At 44.4% G+C, this 21579-nt stretch overlaps 1 protein-coding gene across 4 annotated transcripts in view; it reads left to right on the top strand.

Annotated features, from left to right (window-relative positions):
* LOC121006079 overlaps nucleotides 1-21099 on the top strand; it is an 85439-nt gene extending 64340 nt beyond the window's left edge. For 3 of the 4 annotated variants that reach the window (XM_040438980.1, XM_040438979.1, XM_040438981.1), the window contains 7 exons: nucleotides 15479-15561; nucleotides 17941-18043; nucleotides 19343-19385; nucleotides 19478-19543; nucleotides 19610-19800; nucleotides 19918-20110; nucleotides 20296-21099. In XM_040438980.1, the coding sequence (XP_040294914.1) occupies nucleotides 15479-15561; nucleotides 17941-18043; nucleotides 19343-19385; nucleotides 19478-19543; nucleotides 19610-19800; nucleotides 19918-20110; nucleotides 20296-20968 (1352 nt within the window). In that variant the 3' untranslated portion in view covers nucleotides 20969-21099. The remainder of the gene's footprint in view (nucleotides 1-15478; nucleotides 15562-17940; nucleotides 18044-19342; nucleotides 19386-19477; nucleotides 19544-19609; nucleotides 19801-19917; nucleotides 20111-20295) is intronic. The other variant, XM_040438982.1, reaches the window with a different exon arrangement.
* The last annotated feature ends 480 nt before the right edge of the window (nucleotides 21100-21579 follow it).

Below are 21579 nucleotides of genomic sequence, written 5' to 3' on the forward strand. Positions count from 1 at the left end.
TCCTACTTAGACACACACATAGCATTAGGGTAACAAAACAAAACTTAAACAATTCATTTCTGAACATGTAACACAAGTGCCTTTCTGATTGTAGACACTTGGGCACTTTTCTCTTTTGTTAGTGCCATAAATTAACATCCTGACACTGGTCTGTTTTCTAACTCATCAGAACCCCCCTCAATATCACAGGAGCTCTGATGTCAAGTCTACAAGCTCTAACTTCATAGAGTCTTAAATTTTCACTAGAATCTACTCAGTTCTACAACTTTCAAAAGAACTTTGTAAGAATCAACCAAGCCTACCACAGCTCCACTCATAGCAGATTTGCACAACACGTGCAAACCTAATAATCCGCCTGCAGATTATTAATTCCCGCAAATTCCCGGCTTCCCATTCAGAGTGGCAGATTCAAACTACACTATCTCTATGTCATACCCTATCAACTGTAAGCATATTCATTTGCTAAAATCCCACCGCTGCCACCATTTATAATGTAAAGTAAATTCTAAAGATTTGAGAATGAATAAGCATACGCAGGCTACGTGAATAAATATATTTACTAAGTAATTAAATATACGATAACACAAAGAAATCACATACAGAATAATAAAAAGTAAATAAACATCCAAAAACATAAACGTGGTAGACAGCCATGGGTTATAGCATGATCGACGGAGTCTCCACCCCATTTAGGCTAGTGATGTTTACTTACTTTTTGTAAGCAGTAGATAAGGGGGCACACTGTAATGAAGGTGGAGTGCACTGGCAGCTCATCAAACACATACATATCCAAAAACAGGGCTGCATGGCCCAAGAAAACCCTAGTAATGCACATCGACTAAGTATAAAACCAATGTATAAATTACATTATACAAGAGACACACTGACAAAGTAAAAAATTGTATACAATAAGCCATGTGCTGGAACAAAATAAGACCATACACCTACACAGCTCCCACCAAAAGCCACAAATATGGGCACAATATATAGTCCTGAGTGACAATAAGGAATACGAAAAGGCAAATATGCAGCCTGAAATGTACAATAAATAAATAATTGATAATGTAGCATCAGAGCGTCAGTGTTTTTCCCAGGCCCACCTGGATAGTCCTGAGTTGGCATTTCATATGTCATTTGGGTATTAGGTGCTCTGATGCTACATTATCATTTATTATTTATTTATTGTACATTTTAGGCTGCATCTTTGCCTTTTTTTTATTCTTTATTGTCACTTAGGTCTTTATATATTGTGCCCATATTTGTGGCTTTTGGTGGAAGCTGTGTAGGTGTTTGGTCTTATTTTGTTCCAGCACATGGCTTATTGTATACAATTTTTTACTTTGTCTGTGTGTCTTTTGTAGACTAATAAAATGTATACATTGTTTTATACTTAGTGGATGTGCACTTTATTGGGGTTTTCTTGGGCCCTGTTTTCGGATATGTATGTGTTGAGCTGCCAGTGCACTCCACCTTCATTACAGTGTGCCCCCTTATTTACTGCTTACAGAAAGTAAATAAACATCACTAGCCTCAATGGGGTGGAGACTCCGTCGATCATGCTATAACCCATGGCTGTCTACCATGCTATAACACATGACCGACACCCCAGGGTGTACAAGAGAGATAGGGCAATCATACTCGCATCCTACCTAGAATGGAGGGCCTGGTGGATTCTCCTGATTGAAGGTGGGTAGCAGAGTTTTAACCTGTTAGCCCCTCCTCCAGTGTGCATCAAGCATGTCTCTATGATCACTCAGGAATGTGGTCTTATCAGCACAATGGGGGATGGGTACTATCTCTAACCCACTTCATTACAAGGGAAACTCATAAACTATTACACAGAGTATTAAACAGAATCAAAGGGAAGAACCAATCAGTCACTTAAAAATACCCTTACAATACAGTGGTACAGGTGAGAAAAAAAAAGAAGAGGGTTATTAAGATCTTAGGGGTAAAATGCCCCTCAGATTGTGAAAAAACTTGGGCGCCACAGGGAGTAGGAGTATTAATGGCAAAATAAATGTCTTGTTAGTAAATGATAAATACGCAACAGGGTATATGGCAGATGTGTAAGGGAAGACGGCTACTATAAGTGCTGACACCACGTGCACTTCCAAGAATAAATGTAAAGGAGGAGATAGATGCTGTGGTGGTGTGATATTTCACATCACCAAAGGTGCTTATCTGTTTTCCCAAGAAGGACAAAAATAGCAACACTCCCTTTATTTGGCTGAAAAGAGTCTCATAGAATGTTAAATGATGTCTAGGGACGTATATTTCTAAGTAATATAGAATAAATAAAGGTAATGCAACTAAACGTAATGGATCACTAGTAACTGCATAGACTAGATAAGACTGTGCAAATAGAACAAATGCTAAATTAGATAGATATATATTGAATAGTGTAAAATATCAAAGAGGGTATGTATACCCGATAATAATCTACGGGGAATGGTAGAACCGGTCACATATAGTGGAGCTGGTCTTCTTGGCTACACATTAGAGAACTTAGAATTGGGATTCATATGTGATGTTCACTCCATATTACAGTGTAGTAAAAAGGGTTGAAATCAACAGGTAAAAGTAGTAAAAAAAGGTATTCGACTCACTTCCTTTGGGGGTGGTCTGTAGGATAAACTCAAGACACCTACAAGACCTGAAACCCCTCTGCCCAGGATCGCGTATCAGATGGTAGAGAATTAATGGCAGCTTGACCTCAGGAAGCTACTGATCAGTCCTTTTTTATTTAAAAAAAATATGTCGCTCAACGTCTTTCGGGGGTCTTGTAATCCCACTTCGAGCGCTCGGCGGCCGAGGTGTGTCCAGGTTGGTAAGGAGGATGAATGCAGGGGTTGACTGCTAGCGCTCTGCTAATACAATATGGCGCGGGCCCAGCAGTATCCGCAATGGTGCTCGGGAAGATACTTCACAGTAATGAGGGGAGGAGAGAAGGTGCGGCTGTGGTACACAACAGGATTTAGGGATTTAGGATGAAATTACACATGCAGTTTTTTTTTACTAAACCAGGAGTGGATTCAAAAGTTGGGAAATATAAATGAAGGGCTTCTTCCTGTTGCATCATCTTCTGGCTTTGGCTCAAAAAACCTGCATGTGTGATTCTAGCCTATGGATTAAATGGGTTTTCCTGGATTTTAATATTAATGTCCTATGCTTAGGATATGCCATCAATATCTGGCGCATGTTCAACAACTGCACCCCCGACGATCAGCTGTTTCACAGTAGTGCCGGAAGTTGGCACCGGAACTAGACAGCTTCATCCATGCACTGGACAATGCTGAAAACTGCAGCGCTGCTTGCATTTACTTCGATGGTAGCAGCAGTGACCAGTTCCATTCACTACACAATAGATGAAGTTATGTCATTCTGGAGCATGGTATAATACAATATACACTGTAAGGGATCACTCTCTCACAGGGAGTTGACAATGACAGATTCCTCCTCAGACAACTGGGTTAAGGTCTGAATGGTGCTTTATTTTGGCACTTCAGCAGCAGCACAAACATAAACCAAAATAAACACCTGCCCATCAGGGCTATACCTAATACATAGGTCTTCTCCCTGACTCATCTATAGAGTGCAGTTCACACACAGGGTATCCAGCTCTGACACTCAGCAGGTCAGCTTCACAAGGCATAAGTCCCACACAGGGGAGAGATCCAGCTTCACACAGCCTCGTGGCCCCCCAGCCCTCCTGGCTGGGACCACACCAAGCCTCACAGGCTTCCCCCTCTCTAGGGTCACTTCCTCTCCCCCAGACTCATACACTGAGGGTTGGTTTTATCCCTCCTTGATTAACACAGCTGGCCTCACCTGGGGCCAGGGAACCTGTAATGGACTGGGGTGTGGACTGAGAGACTCCCACTACCAACCTGTCTCCCAGTCCAAAGAAATCCAGCCCATACAAATTTAAACAAAATGATCTCCAGCAAGCTATGCCTCGCTGAAGCAGCACAATTACTGGATTCCAGTTATTTCATCCAGCTAAACTGAAAACGCGGGTGAGCTACACACCCTCAGCACACCTCTATCATGCACTTCACCACAACACAAAACGACATAGGAACAGTGTGGTGAATATGAAGCAGAACCATTAACCCCATAAGGACCCGTGTCGTACATGTACGTCATATCTGGACTGAACTTAAAGACCGGTGATGCAGGCAGCCATGCCGGGTAAGGGTAGCATGGTGCTGCACCGCCCCTTGCATCTCCAAGCGCTGCGACCGGCACATCGCAGCGCCGGAAGCTGTATACAGCTGCCGGTCGGGCGGAGGTCAGGTGGAGGTGACCGGTGCTAAACTAGTCAGCACCGGTCTCCTCTGAGGTGAGGCAGGGGACACCAGTGTTTGGGGTCCCCTGCCAGCGCTGCGATTGGCTCCAGCCAATGGCAGCGCTATAGCTGCACAGGAAAGGGCAGAACCCCCTGCACGGAGCCATTCTAGCTGGTGACTGCATGCAAAAAGGTTCTGTGCTTTTCTGTGCTGCTGTTGGCTTGCTGGAACTTGTGCACCACCACAGTGCTTTTAACCCTTTCCTGCTGAAAGAAGAAGAGAAGAACATCATTGCTGCACAGATTATTTTTTTTTTCATTTGCAGTTGTTCCAGATTCCTAAACACCCATCAGTCCTTTTTTTATGGACACCATTTGGTCCATGCGCTTTTTTTGTTTTTGTGAAAAAAAAACTGCAGTTAGTGGTAGATAGTTATTTTTATATATATATATATATATATATACACTCACCTAAAGAATTATTAGGAACACCATACTAATACGGTGTTGGACCCCCTTTTGCCTTCAGAACTGCCTTAATTCTACGTGGCATTGATTCAACAAGGTGCTGATAGCATTCTTTAGAAATGTTGGCCCATATTGATAGGATAGCATCTTGCAGTTGATGGAGATTTGAGGGATGCACATCCAGGGCACGAAGCTCCCGTTCCACCACATCCCAAAGATGCTCTATTGGGTTGAGATCTGGTGACTGTGGGGGCCATTTTAGTACAGTGAACTCATTGTTATGTTCAAGAAACCAATTTGAAATGATTCAAGCTTTGTGACATGGTGCATTATCCTGCTGGAAGTAGCCATCAGAGGATGGATACATGTTCTCATTCTGTTTACGCCAAATTCGGACTCTACCATTTGAATGTCTCAACAGAAATCGAGATTCATCAGACCAGGCAACATTTTTCCAGTCTTCAACAGTCCAATTTTGGTGAGCTCGTGCAAATTGTAGCCTCTTTTTCCTATTTGTAGTGGAGATGAGTGGTACCCGGTGGGGTCTTCTGCTGTTGTAGCCCATCCGCCTCAAGGTTGTGCGTGTTGTGGCTTCACAAATGCTTTGCTGCATACCGCGGTTGTAACGAGTGGTTAGTTCAGTTAACGTTGCTCTTCTATCAGCTTGAATGAGTCGGCCCATTCTCCTCTGACCTCTAGCATCCACAAGGCATTTTTGCCCACAGGACTGCCGCATACTGGATGTTTTTCCCTTTTCACACCATTCTTTGTAAACCCTAGAAATGGTTGTGCGTGAAAATCCCAGTAACTGAGCAGATTGTGAAGTACTCAGACCGGCCCGTCTGGCACCAACAACCATGCCACGCTCAAAATTGCTTAAATCACCTTTCTTTCCCATTCTGACATTCAGTTTGGAGTTCAGGAGATTGTCTTGACCAGGACCACACCCCTAAATGCATTGAAGCAACTGCCATGTGATTGGTTGACTAGATAATTGCATTAATGAGAAATAGAACAGGTGTTCCTAATAATTCTTTAGGTGAGTGTATATGTGTGTATATATATATATATATATATATATATATATACAATAATTCTTTAGGTGAGTGTATGTATATATATATATATATATATACACTCACCTAAAGAATTATTAGGAACACCTGTTCTATTTCTCATTAATGCAATTATCTAGTCAACCAATCACATGGCAGTTGCTTCAATGCATTTAGGGGTGTGGTCCTGGTCAAGACAATCTCCTGAACTCCAAACTGAATGTCAGAATCGGAAAAAAAAAAGGTGATTTAAGCAATTTTGAGCGTGGCATGGTTGTTGGTGCCAGACAGGCCGGTCTGAGTATTTCACAATCTGCTCAGTTACTGGGATTTTCATGCACAACCATTTCTAGGGTTTACAAAGAATGGACCCTCTAGAAGGCGCCCGAGGTTAGCAGCAGAGGCAGCCCCCCAGAGTGAACCCTTATGGACCCCACCCCCTGACGATTATTAGCCCCAAATTCCAGATTTTGAGGGCAGCTCTGGATTACAGATAGACTGTGCGGGCTTCACTGACCTAGATTTTTTCAAAATCTTCTCTGAAGATTTTGTAAATTTAATGGTGGCCGAAACCAATTTATACGCCCAACAATTCATTGATCAGAACCCTATATTGGCATACGCTAGACCCCTAGGTTGGATCCAGTAAGTGCAGCAGAAATGATGACGTTTTGGGGACTCGTGCTGCATATGGGCATTGCAAAAAAAACAAAATGTTAGACAATATTGGAGTTCGGACATTTTCTACCAGACTTCAATTTACAGTAACACCATGACTTGGAAGGGATTTGGGTCAATTAGGAAATTCCTACACTACAATGACAATGCACAGTGCCCACCCCAAAACAACCGAACATTTGACCGTTAGTTCTGTCATTGACCAATTTAACACCAAGTTTGCTGAGGTGTACAACCCAGATAAAAATGTCAGTGTAGATGAGTCCCTATTACTTTTCAAAGGGAGGATTAGATTCCCCAGTACCTGCCTAACAAAAGGGCAAGGTATGTTATAAAGTTATACAAACTTTGTAAGAGTAGCTCCGGGTACACCCACAAGTACACCCACAAGTTCCACATTTACGAAGGGAAAGATTCCCAGATAGAACCCCCAGAATGCCCTCCATCCTAGGAGTTAGTGGGAAAATTGTGTACGACTTACTGCACCCACTGCTGGATAAGGGTTACCACCTCTATGTGGATAACTATTATACCAGCATACCCCTATTCATGTCCCTAACTGCCAGAGGTACTGTGGCTTGCGGCATAGTACGCAAAAATCTGAGAAGCCTCCCTAGATCCCTGGTAGGGCAGCCACTGAGAAAGGGTGAAATCAGGGCTCTCCTCCGTGAGAACATGCTGGTGGTTAAGTACAAGGACAAGAGGGACGTCCTTGTACTGACCACCATTGACACCAACGTCAGCTCCCCTGCTCCTGTACGAGGTACCACAACCACTACCCCCAAACCAGTTTGTATCCTGGACTACAACAGGGAGGGGTGGATCTTTCAGATCAACTTCTGAAGCCCTACAATGCCACATGAAAAACAAAAGTGTGGTACAAAAAGCTGGCCGTACACATTGTACAGATGGCAATGTGCAATGAGTACGTGCTATTTCAGTCTGCAGGCCACACAGGAACTTTCCTTCAGTTCCAAGAGGTGGTTATCAAGTCCCTAATTTTTCAAACCCAAGTCAGTGAGGGTCCCAGTACTTCTGGAAGTCATGGTGCCCGTGTCGTACCAGGGCAACATTTTACAGGTCAAGTCCCCCAGACAGCAAGGAAGGGAAGGACCCAAAAAAGATGCAGGGTGTGTCACAAAAGGGGGATAAGGAAAGACACCATTTACCACTGCGAAACCTGGCCTGTGCATGCAGGAGTGTTTTAAAATCTACCACTCATCCATGGAGTATTAATTTAATTTCATCCATGATGTACCCTGTAGTATTACCACCTTATATCTCTGATTTAGTTCACATAGCTAACTTTACACCAACCACTGCATATTCATTTCTGTGAAACACCTGTTAGTTCAAAAGTACCTTTTCCACCACTTAAAATGTTCGTACGGGGGTACTCTTTCCAAAATGGTGTCACTTCTTGGGGTTTTTAATTTCTAGGGACCTCAGGAATTTTTTTAATGCAACATGGCACCTAAAATCAATGTCTGCCAATTCAGGTCAGCAAAATACATATTTTGCTGTTTGACTCTAGAGCCCTGCTGTGCGCCCATACATAATTTTTTGAGCAAATATGGGGTATTGCCGTATTCAGGGGAAAATGGGGAACAAAATGTGGGGTGCATTTTGTCCTGTTACCCCTTGTGAAAGTGAAAAATGTGGGTGCAAAGCAACTTTTTCAGGAAATCTTTTGAATTTTTCCTTTTCATAGCCAAGTGTTTCGTCATTTTGTGAAACGCCTGATGGGTCAAAGTGCTCACTACACACCTTGAAATATTCTTGAGGGGTGTAGTTTCCGGAATGGGGTCACTTTTTGGGGGTTTCCACTGTAGGGCTACCTCAGGGTGTCTTCATTTGTGACATAGATCCCAATTACCATTCCAGCTAAATCCGATCTCCAAAAGCCATATGGTGCACCTTTCACTCTGAAGCCTGGGTTTTGGAAATTTTCCTAAAAATTTTAAGATTTGCTTCTTAACTTCGAAGCCTTCTAACGTCCCAAAAAAATAAAATGTAATTTTCAAAATGATCCAAACATGAAGTAGACATATGGGGAATGTAAAGTAATAACTATTTTTGTAGGTATTACGGTACTATCTATTATAAAAAGTAGAGAAATAGAAATTTGAAAATGTGCTTATTTTTAAAAAATTTGGGTAAATTTGGTGTTTTTTTTATAAATAGAAATTTAATATTTTGACTCAATTTTACCACTGTCATGAAGTACAATATGTGATGAGAAAACAATCTCAGAATGGCTTGGATAAGTAAAAGCGTTTTAAAGTTACTACCACATAAAATGACACGTCAGATTTGCTAAAAATGGCAGGGTCCTTAAGGTGAAAAATGGCAGGGTCCTGAAGGGGTTAATACCAGGATGCGAGTAAATAGATGTAGCAGGAAATATTGGGGCAGTTCTTTGATACGGAATGTGAAAGTTTTATTGTCCTTTGATCTGGTCCATGGTTGTGATGGCCCACAAGATCCGAGGGGCACATTTATTAAGTGATGTAGAAGGACATAAATTCATCCATCCATTCATCTATGTACTGAGTGTGTAAGGGTTCATCCACATGTAACTGGATTGCTGCAGATTTTCTGTCAGGATTTGCAGATGGGACACCAGCAGCCAATTTGAGTACCAGAAAAGTTACTGAGATTTGTAGACATCTCCTTGACGCATTGCAAATACTTGCCATGTGGAAATTGACCTGTGGTGCAGATTTTTTTTAATTTGCAGCATTGTCAATTTCGATTGTGGAATTGTCATGGCTTTTTGTGGACCCATTGACCTCTGTCTTTATTGAGAATCATTGAATTCACAATCAAAATCCACCACAAAAATCTGTATGGTTTTCTGCATCAAATCTTTAACCCCCCCCCCCCCCAAAAAAAAAATAAATAAAATACAAACCCTATTGCTTTGATGCTTTATCAAAGACCTGCCTTTTACTCTAGTCTTTGATGGCCCCAACGCTGCTGAAGAATGTGCTTACAGGGGTTTTCCAGGCTTTTAATATTTTAATATTGATGACCTAGGTCAGTGGTGGGCAACCTTTTTTTTCAACTGAGCCAAATCTCGCCAAAACCACGATTGAAATTTATTTTGAGAGCCACATTTTTAAAACCGAAAATACATAGGATGGTACACTGTTTTTAGTTTCAATAAGTTTTTATTGAGAATATTGTGCATGCAAGTATCCACATAGGTCGGGTACTGTGGGACTCTTTGCACCGGCCCTGTCACGTGGACGTGACCAGAGCCTGTGCAAGGATTTTTTGGCAACACAAGCGAAGCTACATCTCGGTGACCCCCTTCTCCCACCGCCCCGCCCGCAGCTCACCTGGTCCTGGTTCTGTCTGCAGCAGCTGGCTTCTCCTCTGTGTGGTCCTGATATCTTCGATCTGGTTTGAGGACTGTACTTTTCGCCCTATAAGATGCACATAGGTTTTAGAGGAGTATAATCAGAAACAATATTTTCCATTATACCTCAGGTCAGACCACCAATCAGACCCCCAATGTTAATCATACCTCAGATCAGCCCCCTATATCAGCAGTCAGCCCCCATCCATCATGCCCCCATGTCAGCCGTCATGCCCCTATGTCAGCCGTCAGCCCCCCATGTCAGCACCCCATCTATCATGCCCATGTCAGCCGTCAGCACCCCATCCATCATGCCCATGTCAGCCGTCAGCACCCCATCCATCATGCCCATGTCAGCCGTCAGCACCCCATCCATCATGCCCATGTCAGCCGTCAGCACCCCATCATGCCCATGTCAGCCCCCATCCATCATTACCCCCCATGTCAGCCATCAGCCCCCCATGTCAGCCATCATGCCCCCCATGTCAGCCGTCAGCACCCCATCCATCATGCCCATGTCAGCTGTCAGCCCCCATCCATCATGCCCCCCATGTCAGCCGTCATGCCCCTATGTCAGCCGTCAGCACCCCATGTCAGCCGTCAGCCATCAGCCCCCCATGTCAGCACTCCATCCATCATGTCCATGTCAGCCGTCAGCCCCCATCCATCATGCCCCCCATGTCAGCCATCATGACCTTATGTCAGCCGTCAGCACCCAATGTCAGCACCCCATCCATCATGCCCATGTCAGCCGTCAGCACCCCATCTATCATGCCCATGTCAGCCATCAGCACCCCATCATGCCCATGTCAGCCCCCATCCATCATTACCCCCCATGTCAGCCATCAGCCCCCCATGTCAGCCATCATGCCCCCCATGTCAGCCGTCAGCACCCCATCCATCATGCCCATGTCAGCTGTCAGCCCCCATCCATCATGCCCCCCATGTCAGCCGTCATGCCCCTATGTCAGCCGTCAGCACCCCATGTCAGCCGTCAGCCATCAGCCCCCCATGTCAGCACTCCATCCATCATGTCCATGTCAGCCGTCAGCCCCCATCCATCATGCCCCCCATGTCAGCCATCATGACCTTATGTCAGCCGTCAGCCCCCCATGTCAGCACCCCATCCATCATGCCCATGTCAGCCGTCAGCACCCCATCCATCATGCCCATGTCAGCCGTCAGCACCCATCCATCATTACTCCCATGTCAGCCATCATGCCCCCCATGACAGCCGTCAGCCCCCATCCATTATGCTCCCTAATGGGGGACAATGTTGGAGTCTGCACCATCGGGGGGGTGACATGATGAGGGACAATGTTGAAGTCGGTACCTGATATATCACTGGGGTCTGGCTGGAGTGGGGTCGGTCTGGTCCTGGCTCCAATCTCAGCTGGCTCTGCCTTAAGGTGTCTTCTCCAGAGTCCAGACTAGAGTCCAGCAGGGTCGGCCAAGTTCCAACAAGTCGTGCCTCAGTGTTACTCTGTGACTGTGTTCTTCTGCTGCCAGCCTGGAGGGGCAGCTTTTACAGGTCATAGCAGACAGAGCAGCTCCGCCTCCTCGCCTCCCTCCGCCGCGGCCCCACTGACAGTCAGTGACGCCTCCTTTGGCCTGAGCGCCGCACGGCACACATGTAGGCAGGACAGCCGCAGGCTGCCGCCCCCGAGAGGAGGGAGGGGAGCGGGCGCCGGGCACACAGAACAGTGCTCCAGACTAAAAAAAAATTCCAAGTAGCCATTGGCTCCTGAACTGAAAAATTTAGGAGCCAAATCAAATTTTTAGTTGCCAAATCGAAACTGAATCAAAATTTTGGTATCGTGACAACGCTACGCCGATCAGATCGGCGTAGGGTTGTTTTGAAACCAAAATTTTGATTCGCTTTCGTCACCATAAAAAAGTATTGTGATACTCAATACCGTGCAAAAAAAAAAAACAACAAAAAAAGCTGTGTGCATTTCGCATTTTATGAAACATTCGGCCCATAATAGAACAGTCCTATGCTATTTTTTGGGGTGACAAGGTGACTAAAAAGGCTATGTAATATGTTTATTTATTTATTGTTTATATATTTTATATGTAAAATTGGGAAAGGGGGGATTTAAACTTAATATTTTAAAGTACTTTCACATTAGCGTTTTTCATTTCCGGCACTGAGTTCCGTCACAGGGGCTCTATACCGGAAAATAACTGATCAGTTTTATCCCCATGCATTCTGAATGGAGAGTAATCCGTTCAGGATGCATCAGGATGTCTTCAGTTCAGTCATTTTGACTGATCAGGCAAAAGATAAAACCGTAGCATGCTACGGTTTTATCTCCGGCGAAAAAAAATGAAGATTTGCCTGAATGCCGGCTCCGGCATTTTTCCCCATAGGAATGTATTAGTGCTGGATCCGGCATTCAAAATACCGGAATGCACCCGCACTAAATCCGGACCCATTCACTTCTATGGGGCTGTGCACATGAGCGGTGATTTTCACACATCACTTGTGCGTTGCGTGAAAATCGCAGCATGCTCTGTTGTGCGTTTTTCGCGCAACGCAGGCCCCATAGAAGTTAATGGGGCTGTGTGAAAATCGCAAGCAAGTGCGATTTTCACGCATGGTTCCTAGGATGAAAGTCTATTCACTGTATTATTTTCCCTTATAACATGGTTATAAGGGAAAATAATAGCATTCTGAATACAGAATGCTTAGTACAAGGTCAATATAATAAACATTGGTGGCGCAGTGCGCCCCCCCATCACCCCAATATAATAAACATTGGTGGTGCAGTGCGCCCCCCTCAATATAATAAACATTGGTGGCGCAGTGCGCCCCCCCCCATCACCCCAATATAATAAACATTGGTGGCGCAGTGCGCCCCCCCTCAATATAATAAACATTGGTGGCGCAGTGCGCCCCCCCATCACCCCAATATAATAAACATTGGTGGCGCAGTGCGCCCCCCCTCAATATAATAAACATTGGTGGCGCAGTGCGCCCCCCCCATCACCCCAGTATAATAAACATTGGTGGCGCAGTGCGCCCCCCCCCATCACCCCAATATAATAAACATTGGTGGCGCAGTGCGCCCCCCCAACACCCCAGTATAATAAACATTGGTGGCGCAGTGCGCCCCCCCCATCACCCCAATATAATAAACATTGGTGGCGCAGTGCGCCCCCCCTCAATATAATAAACATTGGTGGCGCAGTGGGCAGTGCCAATGAGGGTTAAAAAATAAAAAAATAATTAACTCACCTCCTCCAATTGATCGTCTCCTGTTCTTACTTCTTTCTAGTTTCTTCAGGACGCAGGACCTGTGGTGACATCACTGTGCTCATCACATGATCCATCACCATGGTAATGGGCCATGTGATGAGCTCAGTGACGTCACCACAGGTCCTGAAGAAACTAGAAAGAAGTAAGAACAGGAGACCGGCAGCTACCTGATCAACTGGAGGAGGTGAGTTAATTTTCTTTTATTATTTTTAACCCTCATTGGCACTTCCCACTGTGCCACCAACGTTTATTATACTGGGGGAGGGGGGGCGCACTGTGCCACCAACGTTTATTATACTGGGGGGGGGGGGGGGCGCACTGTGCCACCAACGTTTATTATACTGGGGGGGGGGGGGGTGGCGCACTGTGCCACCAACGTTTATTATACTGGGGGGGGGGGGCACTGTGCCACCAACGTTTATTATACTGGGGGGGGGGGGGCACTGTGCCACCAACGTTTCTTATACAAATACAGGAGGCGGGTGCCGGAATCAAATAGCCGGCACCCGACCTTTGTGACAGGGAGCTGCGATCAGCGGCAGTTAACCCCTCAGGTACCGCACCTGAAGGGTTAACTCAACTGCAGCGGATCGCAGCTCCCTGTCACAGAGGTCGGGTGCCGGCTATTTGATTCCGGCACCCGCCTCCTGTATTTGTATTAACAGGTCAGTTTTCTTCATTGGTGGCGCAGTGGCCACAGCCCCTCCCCTCCTCCTCCTGCCTCTTCTTATTGGCAGCGGCGGGGACAGCAGCAGCACAGGGGGGAGGGAGAGACTCCTCCTGCGCTGCTGAGAACGATCATCTCCTGTGCCCGCCGCTGTATTGAGCAGAGCTGCGGCGGCGGGTCTAGTCGCTAATGGCATCTGGAGCCCTGCAGAAGAGCCGCATTAAAGTGTGTAAAGAGCCGCATGTGGCTCGCGAGCCGCGGCTTGCCGACCACTGACCTAGGTCATCAATATCAGATCGGCGAGGATCTGGGGCTGCACCCCGGCCAATCAGCTGTATGAAGAGACGACGCGTGCAGTGTCTCCCATCTTTCTTCCTGCTCACCATAGACATAGCAGCAGAGCAGGAAGAGAGACAGGAGATGGCACACGCACACGGCTGATCGACAGGGGTCAGACTCCCGCCTGATATTAAAAGCCTGGAAAAAACCTTTAATTTATGACCCCCACTGTCTTCTGTCAAACAGCTGTCAACCAAATCTCAACCTGTGTCCACATAATAATAATCTTTATTTATATAGCGCCAATATATTCTGCAGCGCTTTACAATCAGTGGGTTCACGTACAAACAGTCATACATTACATAGCGTCCACCTCCACATAGAATTTTTGGAAATATCAGGATAGTGAAGGATTGAGGCAGATGCAAAAGCTTGTTTAAGGGACTAGAAAGCTGTCTCAGCTTCAGGAGTCCATTCCTTGGCATTAAGGGACTTGCCTGCAAGAGCTTACAATCTATGAGGAGGTAGGGGTGACGCAGAAGGTAACAAGTGCGTGATTTGTATAATGGTCCGGCCATCTTAACAAAATGAGGGAGCAGATATAAAGCTGCATGAGCCAGCCACCAGCCGATATCTGTAGTGCTTCTGAGTGCATGAGGTGTGGTGGATACTAATGGATGATGGATCATAGTAACATAGTTTATAAGGCTGAAAAAAGACATCAGTCCATCCAGTTCAGCCTGTTATCCTGCAAGCTGATCCAGAGGAAGAATAATACTTAAAGGGGTTATCTGAAATATGGCTGCCATTTCCGGGTTCACATGCTGTACAGTTGGCATATGATCCCAGCCTGGGATTACAGCCTGCAGTACATGCGTGAGTCTGAATCTCTCACTAGCACTTCAGCGAGAATTTCAGACTCACACATGCTCTGCATGTTGCAATCCCAGGCTGGGATCATGTACTGAATGTACGGCACATGACCCCAGAAGTGGCGGCTGCGCGGGATCGCTGCTGCATCTTGAATAACCCCTTGAAGGGGGTGAATGGAGAAGAGTTAGATTATGGGATGTGATGAGCCACCCTATATTTATATGTGTGTCTTTTAGGGAGAACTAAAACGGTAGGAGTTTGGAATTAACCTAATTGCCAGAGGTAGTGAGTGAGAGGCTTGGATTATGGTGGATGCATGGGTAGGGTGGTGAGTGAGGAGCCATTCCGGGGTGCAGCACTGTGAAGAGCTTTGTGAATGAGAGGGAGAAGTTTAAATTGAATCCTGCAATGTCTGGCACAGGGCGGAGGCATCAGAGTTGCGAATTCAGGATAGATTGGAGAAGGGAGAGTTTAGTGAGGGAAAAACTGATTAGAAAGTGTTATTAGTGAAATAAACAGTGTATTGTATTGTCTCCTGCAGATGGATCTAGTGGCAGAGATACACCAGAGAGACGCCTCAGATTTCGTTACTCACATGCCTTAAAGCCAGACAAAGACGTAAAGGTATCATCAGCATACATGGATTTTCATCTTATTCCCAAATGTTGGATGTGTCTGTAGTGCATCATGACCGTAAAAGGGGTATTCACATCTAGGACATTGATGGCATATGACTAGAATATGCCATCAGTCAGATAGGTGCGGGTCCCATCACTGGAATACAATCCTGTTTCCAGAACGGAGTCTCTGACGTGAAGGAGAGCACACCACACATGCGTGGCTTGCTCTCTATTTACAGCTATGAGACTTCAGAAGATAGCTGCGCAAGCGCACTGGGCTATTTTTGGAAGTCCCACAGCGGCAAAGGGAGAGCAAGCGGTACAGGTGCCACCATCTATCTCTACAGAGGGTGGTAACACAACTGTCCTCCCTTCACTTTAGGGGCCCTTTTCTGGAAATAGGAGCATTGACATTGATGGCATTTCCTAGCAATATACCATCAGTGTCCCAGATGAGAATATCCCTTTAATCGGTTTGTCTAATCTGGACATTTATGGCACTCTAATGGAAGCAAATGGAGAGAGCCACAGCTGTCTCTCCATTCAAAGCTGCACAAGACAGGTCCGTGTTCTGGAGACAGGGCCATCTATCGGACGTTTATGGCATATCCTCTAAATATCCAGATTGCAATAACCCGTTAGATGAGTTCTCCCGGAATTAATAAAATACTATTTCTGAGATTACTATAATATTACGTTATTTTAAATACATTACTAAATTGTTATAATGGCTTGTTTCGTCTCGAGGGCATTCATCAGTCTGAAATAAAATGGCCGCTGTCTTATTAGTGCAAACAAAACTGGTCCTGATCATACAGCAGGGCAGGTTACTTCACACACTGAGCTAGAGTCCTTCAGCCTCCTATCCGCATTGCCTGTCAGTAGTTCCCATCGTCCATAAAACACATGCAATCTTCAGCTGAGTGTCTGTAGGAACGGAGCACATGAAGAGACAGCATGAGCTCAGCACCTATGGACATTCATCTGAAGATCCTTTCAGTTAGGCTACATGCACACGACCGTTGTGTGTTTTGCGGTCCGCAAATTGCGGGTCCGCAAAACACGGATGGCGTCCATGTGCGTTCCGCAATTTGCAGAACGGCGCGGACAGCCATTAATATAACTACCTATTCTTGTCCGCAAAACAGACAAGAATAGGACAGGTTATATATTTTTTTGGAGCAACGGATGCGGACAGCACACGGAGTGCTGTCCGAATATTTTGCGGCCCCATTGAAGTGAATGGGTCCGCATCCAAGCCGCAAATACTGCGGCTCGGATGCAGACCAAAACAACGGTCGTGTGTATGAGGCCTTGTATGTATGACTGTAATTACTTATCAAAGAACCACGGCACTCTATAGCTGCTTTAAGTTGCTTGTTTTATTTCCTTTCATTAATTCTTTATCCATCCAAAAATTAGCCACTGGCCAACGTTTCGGTCTAGTCTTAGACCTTGGTCACGGCCTGGTGTATAGGCAAGTGAATATTAGATCAATATATACAATATATTGATCTAATATTCACTTGTCTATACACCAGGCCTTGAACAAGGTCTAAGACTAGACCGAAACGTTGGCCAGTGGCTAATTTTTGGATGGATAAAGAATTAATGAAATGAAATAAAACAAGCAACTTAAAGCAGCTATAGAGTGCCGTGGTTCTTTGATAAATATTAGATGTACCTCTACCACTGAGCACCGCCCACCCTCTAACAAGGAGTGCCGCTCAACCCCTTTCCTCAACATTGTTGACTGTAATTACTGACAGGCGGAGTGGAGAGGAGGCTGAAGGAGGTCTGTAGCTCAGCCTTCTGATGTAACCCGTCCTGCTGTGTGATTAGAATGGGTTTTGTTTGTACTAATAAGGACATTAGTCATTTTTCTTTGGAATGATGATTGCCCCCTAGACAACATGAACCATTACAAATAATGAAAGGTGCTTGGTCATGTATTTATAATATACGAAAGGGTGTCATCACCTAACAATACAATCAGTGTCACATTCACCAAGATCCTCAATATGAATAACTCCTTGGGGATATAGAAACTCCAATGGACAATATCGACCCTGTTTTTGACCCATTATCTCGACATGCCATGTTTTGTTAAGTACACTAATCAAGGTACATGGATAGAGTTGGAGGGCTGACTTTGTAAAATCTCATCCACTTTTCTGCTACTGTAATATGCGTCAGTTTTTCCAAATGCAAATCCACGATGGATGATTCACAGCATATGCATCACATGTGAACATACTCTGAACAATCTTCTGGAAATAAGGAGTTAACTCCACTCGAGCAGATGGTTCTTCTGTTTATGTGTTACTTTCCCTAGTAAGACTATTACCAAGACATTAGCTTACTTCTGAAATTTCTTTTTTAGGAGGAAGCATTGAATATTGTTCTAGTTAATGCTGATTCAGCGATAGATGGAGACAGTTCTTACTTGGATAAGGAAGAGGAAATTCCTATAGATTTCAGTCCAGGTGAGCAATAACCTATATCATTTCAGTGCACCCACTGCATCAGGGTCTTCTTCCACACAGTCATCAGCCCCCTGTCATGTTTCTTCTATTTAGCCCTCAGTAGGAAGGCTGGCAGCATGTGTTTACTCCGTCTTCCTTACCAACTATGGCACCATTCCAGCCTTTCCAGAGATGCACACAGATTGGATCATAGCATCCTAGGCCAAAGCATTTGATGGCTATTGTCCAGGCAACTGATTTTGCTATGTTTATAAATGTCCATACACATTAGAAGATATCTAATGTATATGGGAGCAAATAGAAGAGAAGCAGCACTCCAATGAACTCAAGTTTAAAGTGACTGCATGGAGCAGTGGAAATGCTGCTTCTTCTCTGTTTGCCACCCTGGAGTCAGGCCCCTTGAAGATTGCCCCCTTTTATTTTCATATGTCTTCACAGTGTATTGTATCTGGGAAGTATCCCTGCTCTTCCTTAATTGTAAAAGTCAGGGAAAGAAGGGTTGGACTTCAACATGCCCAAACCATTGTTTCCACATAAGATAAGCCACTAAGGCACCTATCAGTGGCTTATTCTTCTTTCCCACTATAAACACTTGCTGCATGCTCAGTCAAGTATGCATGTGTATGGAGGAGTAGGGAAAATAGCTGTTGCCTTATCTTATGGATAGCCATATGATCTCAGGGAAGTATTTCTGCATTGGAGTTCTCCATCACGGATGCTTTCAGGTTTGACAGGAGGAATAGCACTGTATACAATGTTATTCTTTCTGTTAAAATGACAGAACCCATCATAAGTCCTTGGGGCACTGTTGAATCTGTTGTTTTACAGTTCTTGCACAGCTTTGTAATATTCTATTTAAACTAGAACCAGATGCAGATAGGAACAGAGCCTAAGTTGACATGAACTTTAAAGAATTTAGGCCGTTTACTTGGGAAACTTTGCAAACAATTATCAGGAACAAATCATTCATTCCCAATAATTTCCTGCTTCTCCGAGGAGGTGACAGCTACATTTACAGGCAACAATCATCTCCTCTGTATGGTCCCCATACACAGTCCTTGCTTCTGGGCAGCTGATCCCGGTATGCACAGGATGATCTGCTGCCCAGAAACAATGATCTTGGGTGTCAGCGTCAGGGGTTTGGGCTCTTTACCAAGGTCTGTGTCCTCTTTTTCTTAGGACGTACCAAATTGCCTTTTAATTCCTTGGAGAGCTTTTAAATGCATTTTGTAGAGTTCTATAGACAACAGCAGAGGGTATTACACCATAACTGACAAGTGTCATTTTTATTATTTACAGTACCATCAGAGCATCTTGGGACTCATTTACAAGTTGTTAAGAAGTATGTAAATCTTCATCTAGCCATTATACTGGCCATTTCTGGCCCCATGTATTCACATTAACAAGCGGCCCACGTCATTTTCTTTGTCCTAGTAGAACAAGCAGTAATGGCAGAGCCAGCACTTTCACACACACTCGAAAGAGACAGCCTTCAACAAGGTAGGTTACATTTTCTTAGTGTTCAGCCTTGCTTCACATGAGACTAAACAAAGTGACTTCTTTTAGGATGACAGATAGTCGAGGTTATATTGAAGTAAACAGCCTCATAACTGCAGTGTCTCATCAACCTGCCATCTGGGATGCCAGGGACCCCAGTTACATGGATCGGCTTAAGAGGTCTCATGCATGGGAGAGAGTGTGTCAGGAAATGACTGAGGACTGGGATGACTTGCATGCAAAAACCAAAGACCGACGATGTAAGTACAAGTAAATATGTCCTTCCAAAAATCCTATCATCAGATCAGACTGCAAACTTTGTGTGATGTCAGTACTGTGGGCATTATAGTGTTAATGTCAAATATTAATATCAACAGTGAAGGATCTGCAAACTAGATGGCGTTCTCTGAAGGACTGTTACAGGAGGGAGCTACAGCAGCAGAGGAAAGCGGAGAAGAGTGGGGGACCAACGGTAAAGAGGAAGACATACTTGTATTTTCGCCAGCTTCAATTCTTGAAGCCTGTCTTGGAGGCACGAAGACAAGTTTGGAAGCAGAAGTCAAGCGACTGGCAAGTTTTGTTTTCCTTTTTATTCTTTGCTTCTTGCCCGTTACTTAGGTCCTTTGTAGGTAGACTTCCAGCATCACTTACTCAGAATCTATGATCACACTAACAAGGAAACCCTAACTTTTCTTGTCTTTTTAGGACCATATTTATAATAACAGGAAATGCTAATTTATTTATTTTTTTGACAGCCCTTCTGGAAACCTCAGAGAGAAGACAGAGGAATCAAAGTTGGACATTACGTCATCTGCCACATCTGCAATCCCAAGGGCTGGTGCTACATCTTCTTTACCCTTAATGGAGAGTCCCCTCCTGAAGCAGCCCCTGAAGAGGAGAAGGCAGCAGAAGCAGTCAAATTTCACTCAAAATTCTCCTGTAACCTCTCAGGGAGTTGTCAGGGAATATCAAGAACAGGAAAAAGACGCAGACTATCACTTCTATATGTATATCATGGCTGTAACAAAGAAATTCTCTCCGGAGAAGAAGTGGGCTTTTAGAATGAAGATTATGGAATTGCTCCAGATGCATTCTCTTGACCAGCAGGCTCCTTCTTCCTACTCCCCTCACCTCACCTACTCATACACACCCGAAGCTCATATCTCTCCATCTGCAAACCCACCTGCTTACCCACACTACTATCCCTATGAAGCCTCCCATTCCTCCAGACATTCCCCAACACCAATCTACATACCTTCTAACTACCAACACAATTCCTTAGACCTGTCAATACTGCCTGGTGCTCCTAGTCAGCCACAATCACCCACCGAATCTCCTTATCGAAGTCCCTTATCTCGCTCTTCACAGACACCCTCAAGCCAGGCCAGCCTAGACACAGAAGGGGACAGCTCATTTTTGGACTACTAAAACACAAAGCTAAGTCAGTATATATACAGTTTATGAAAAATATATATAAATCAGTATATATACAGTTTATGAAAAATATATATAAATAAATATATGTATAAATAAAAAAGGTATACAAGTGAAATATAAGCAATAAAGCTTTATTTATTTAGAAAGTTGTCCGTTTTTTTAATTTATTTACATGGCACATAACCCAGCCCTCCATTCAATCAAAGACAGGGAAAGGAATAATAATAATTCTCTCATATTTTCACTGCATCTTTTTGGAGTAAAACATAGCTGTCCATATTGAGGGGGCCTTTCAGGATTTCATGCCAACCGTGGTTCCTTTTAGCTGCATTGTAATAACTTGTATGTGTAGAGCTGATATTTCTCACTGTACAGTTAATGTTATATGGTAATATGTAATAGTGTGTATTATTTTTAAATTGAGTTATACTGCAAAGTGGGCCATAAAAACAGACCCCTGTTTCCCTTGTGTGGTTTGTACGGGATAATGCTTAGGCGGTATTCATCAAAACTGTCTTACACTCAAACTGTCTTTTTGCTCTTAACAACCAATCAGGGCTCAGCTCTTATTTCACCAGAGCAGATTAAAGGAATGAGGCCCA

The sequence above is a fragment of the Bufo bufo genome, chromosome 6, assembly GCF_905171765.1.
Source record: "Bufo bufo chromosome 6, aBufBuf1.1, whole genome shotgun sequence".
NCBI lineage: Eukaryota > Metazoa > Chordata > Amphibia > Anura > Bufonidae > Bufo > Bufo bufo.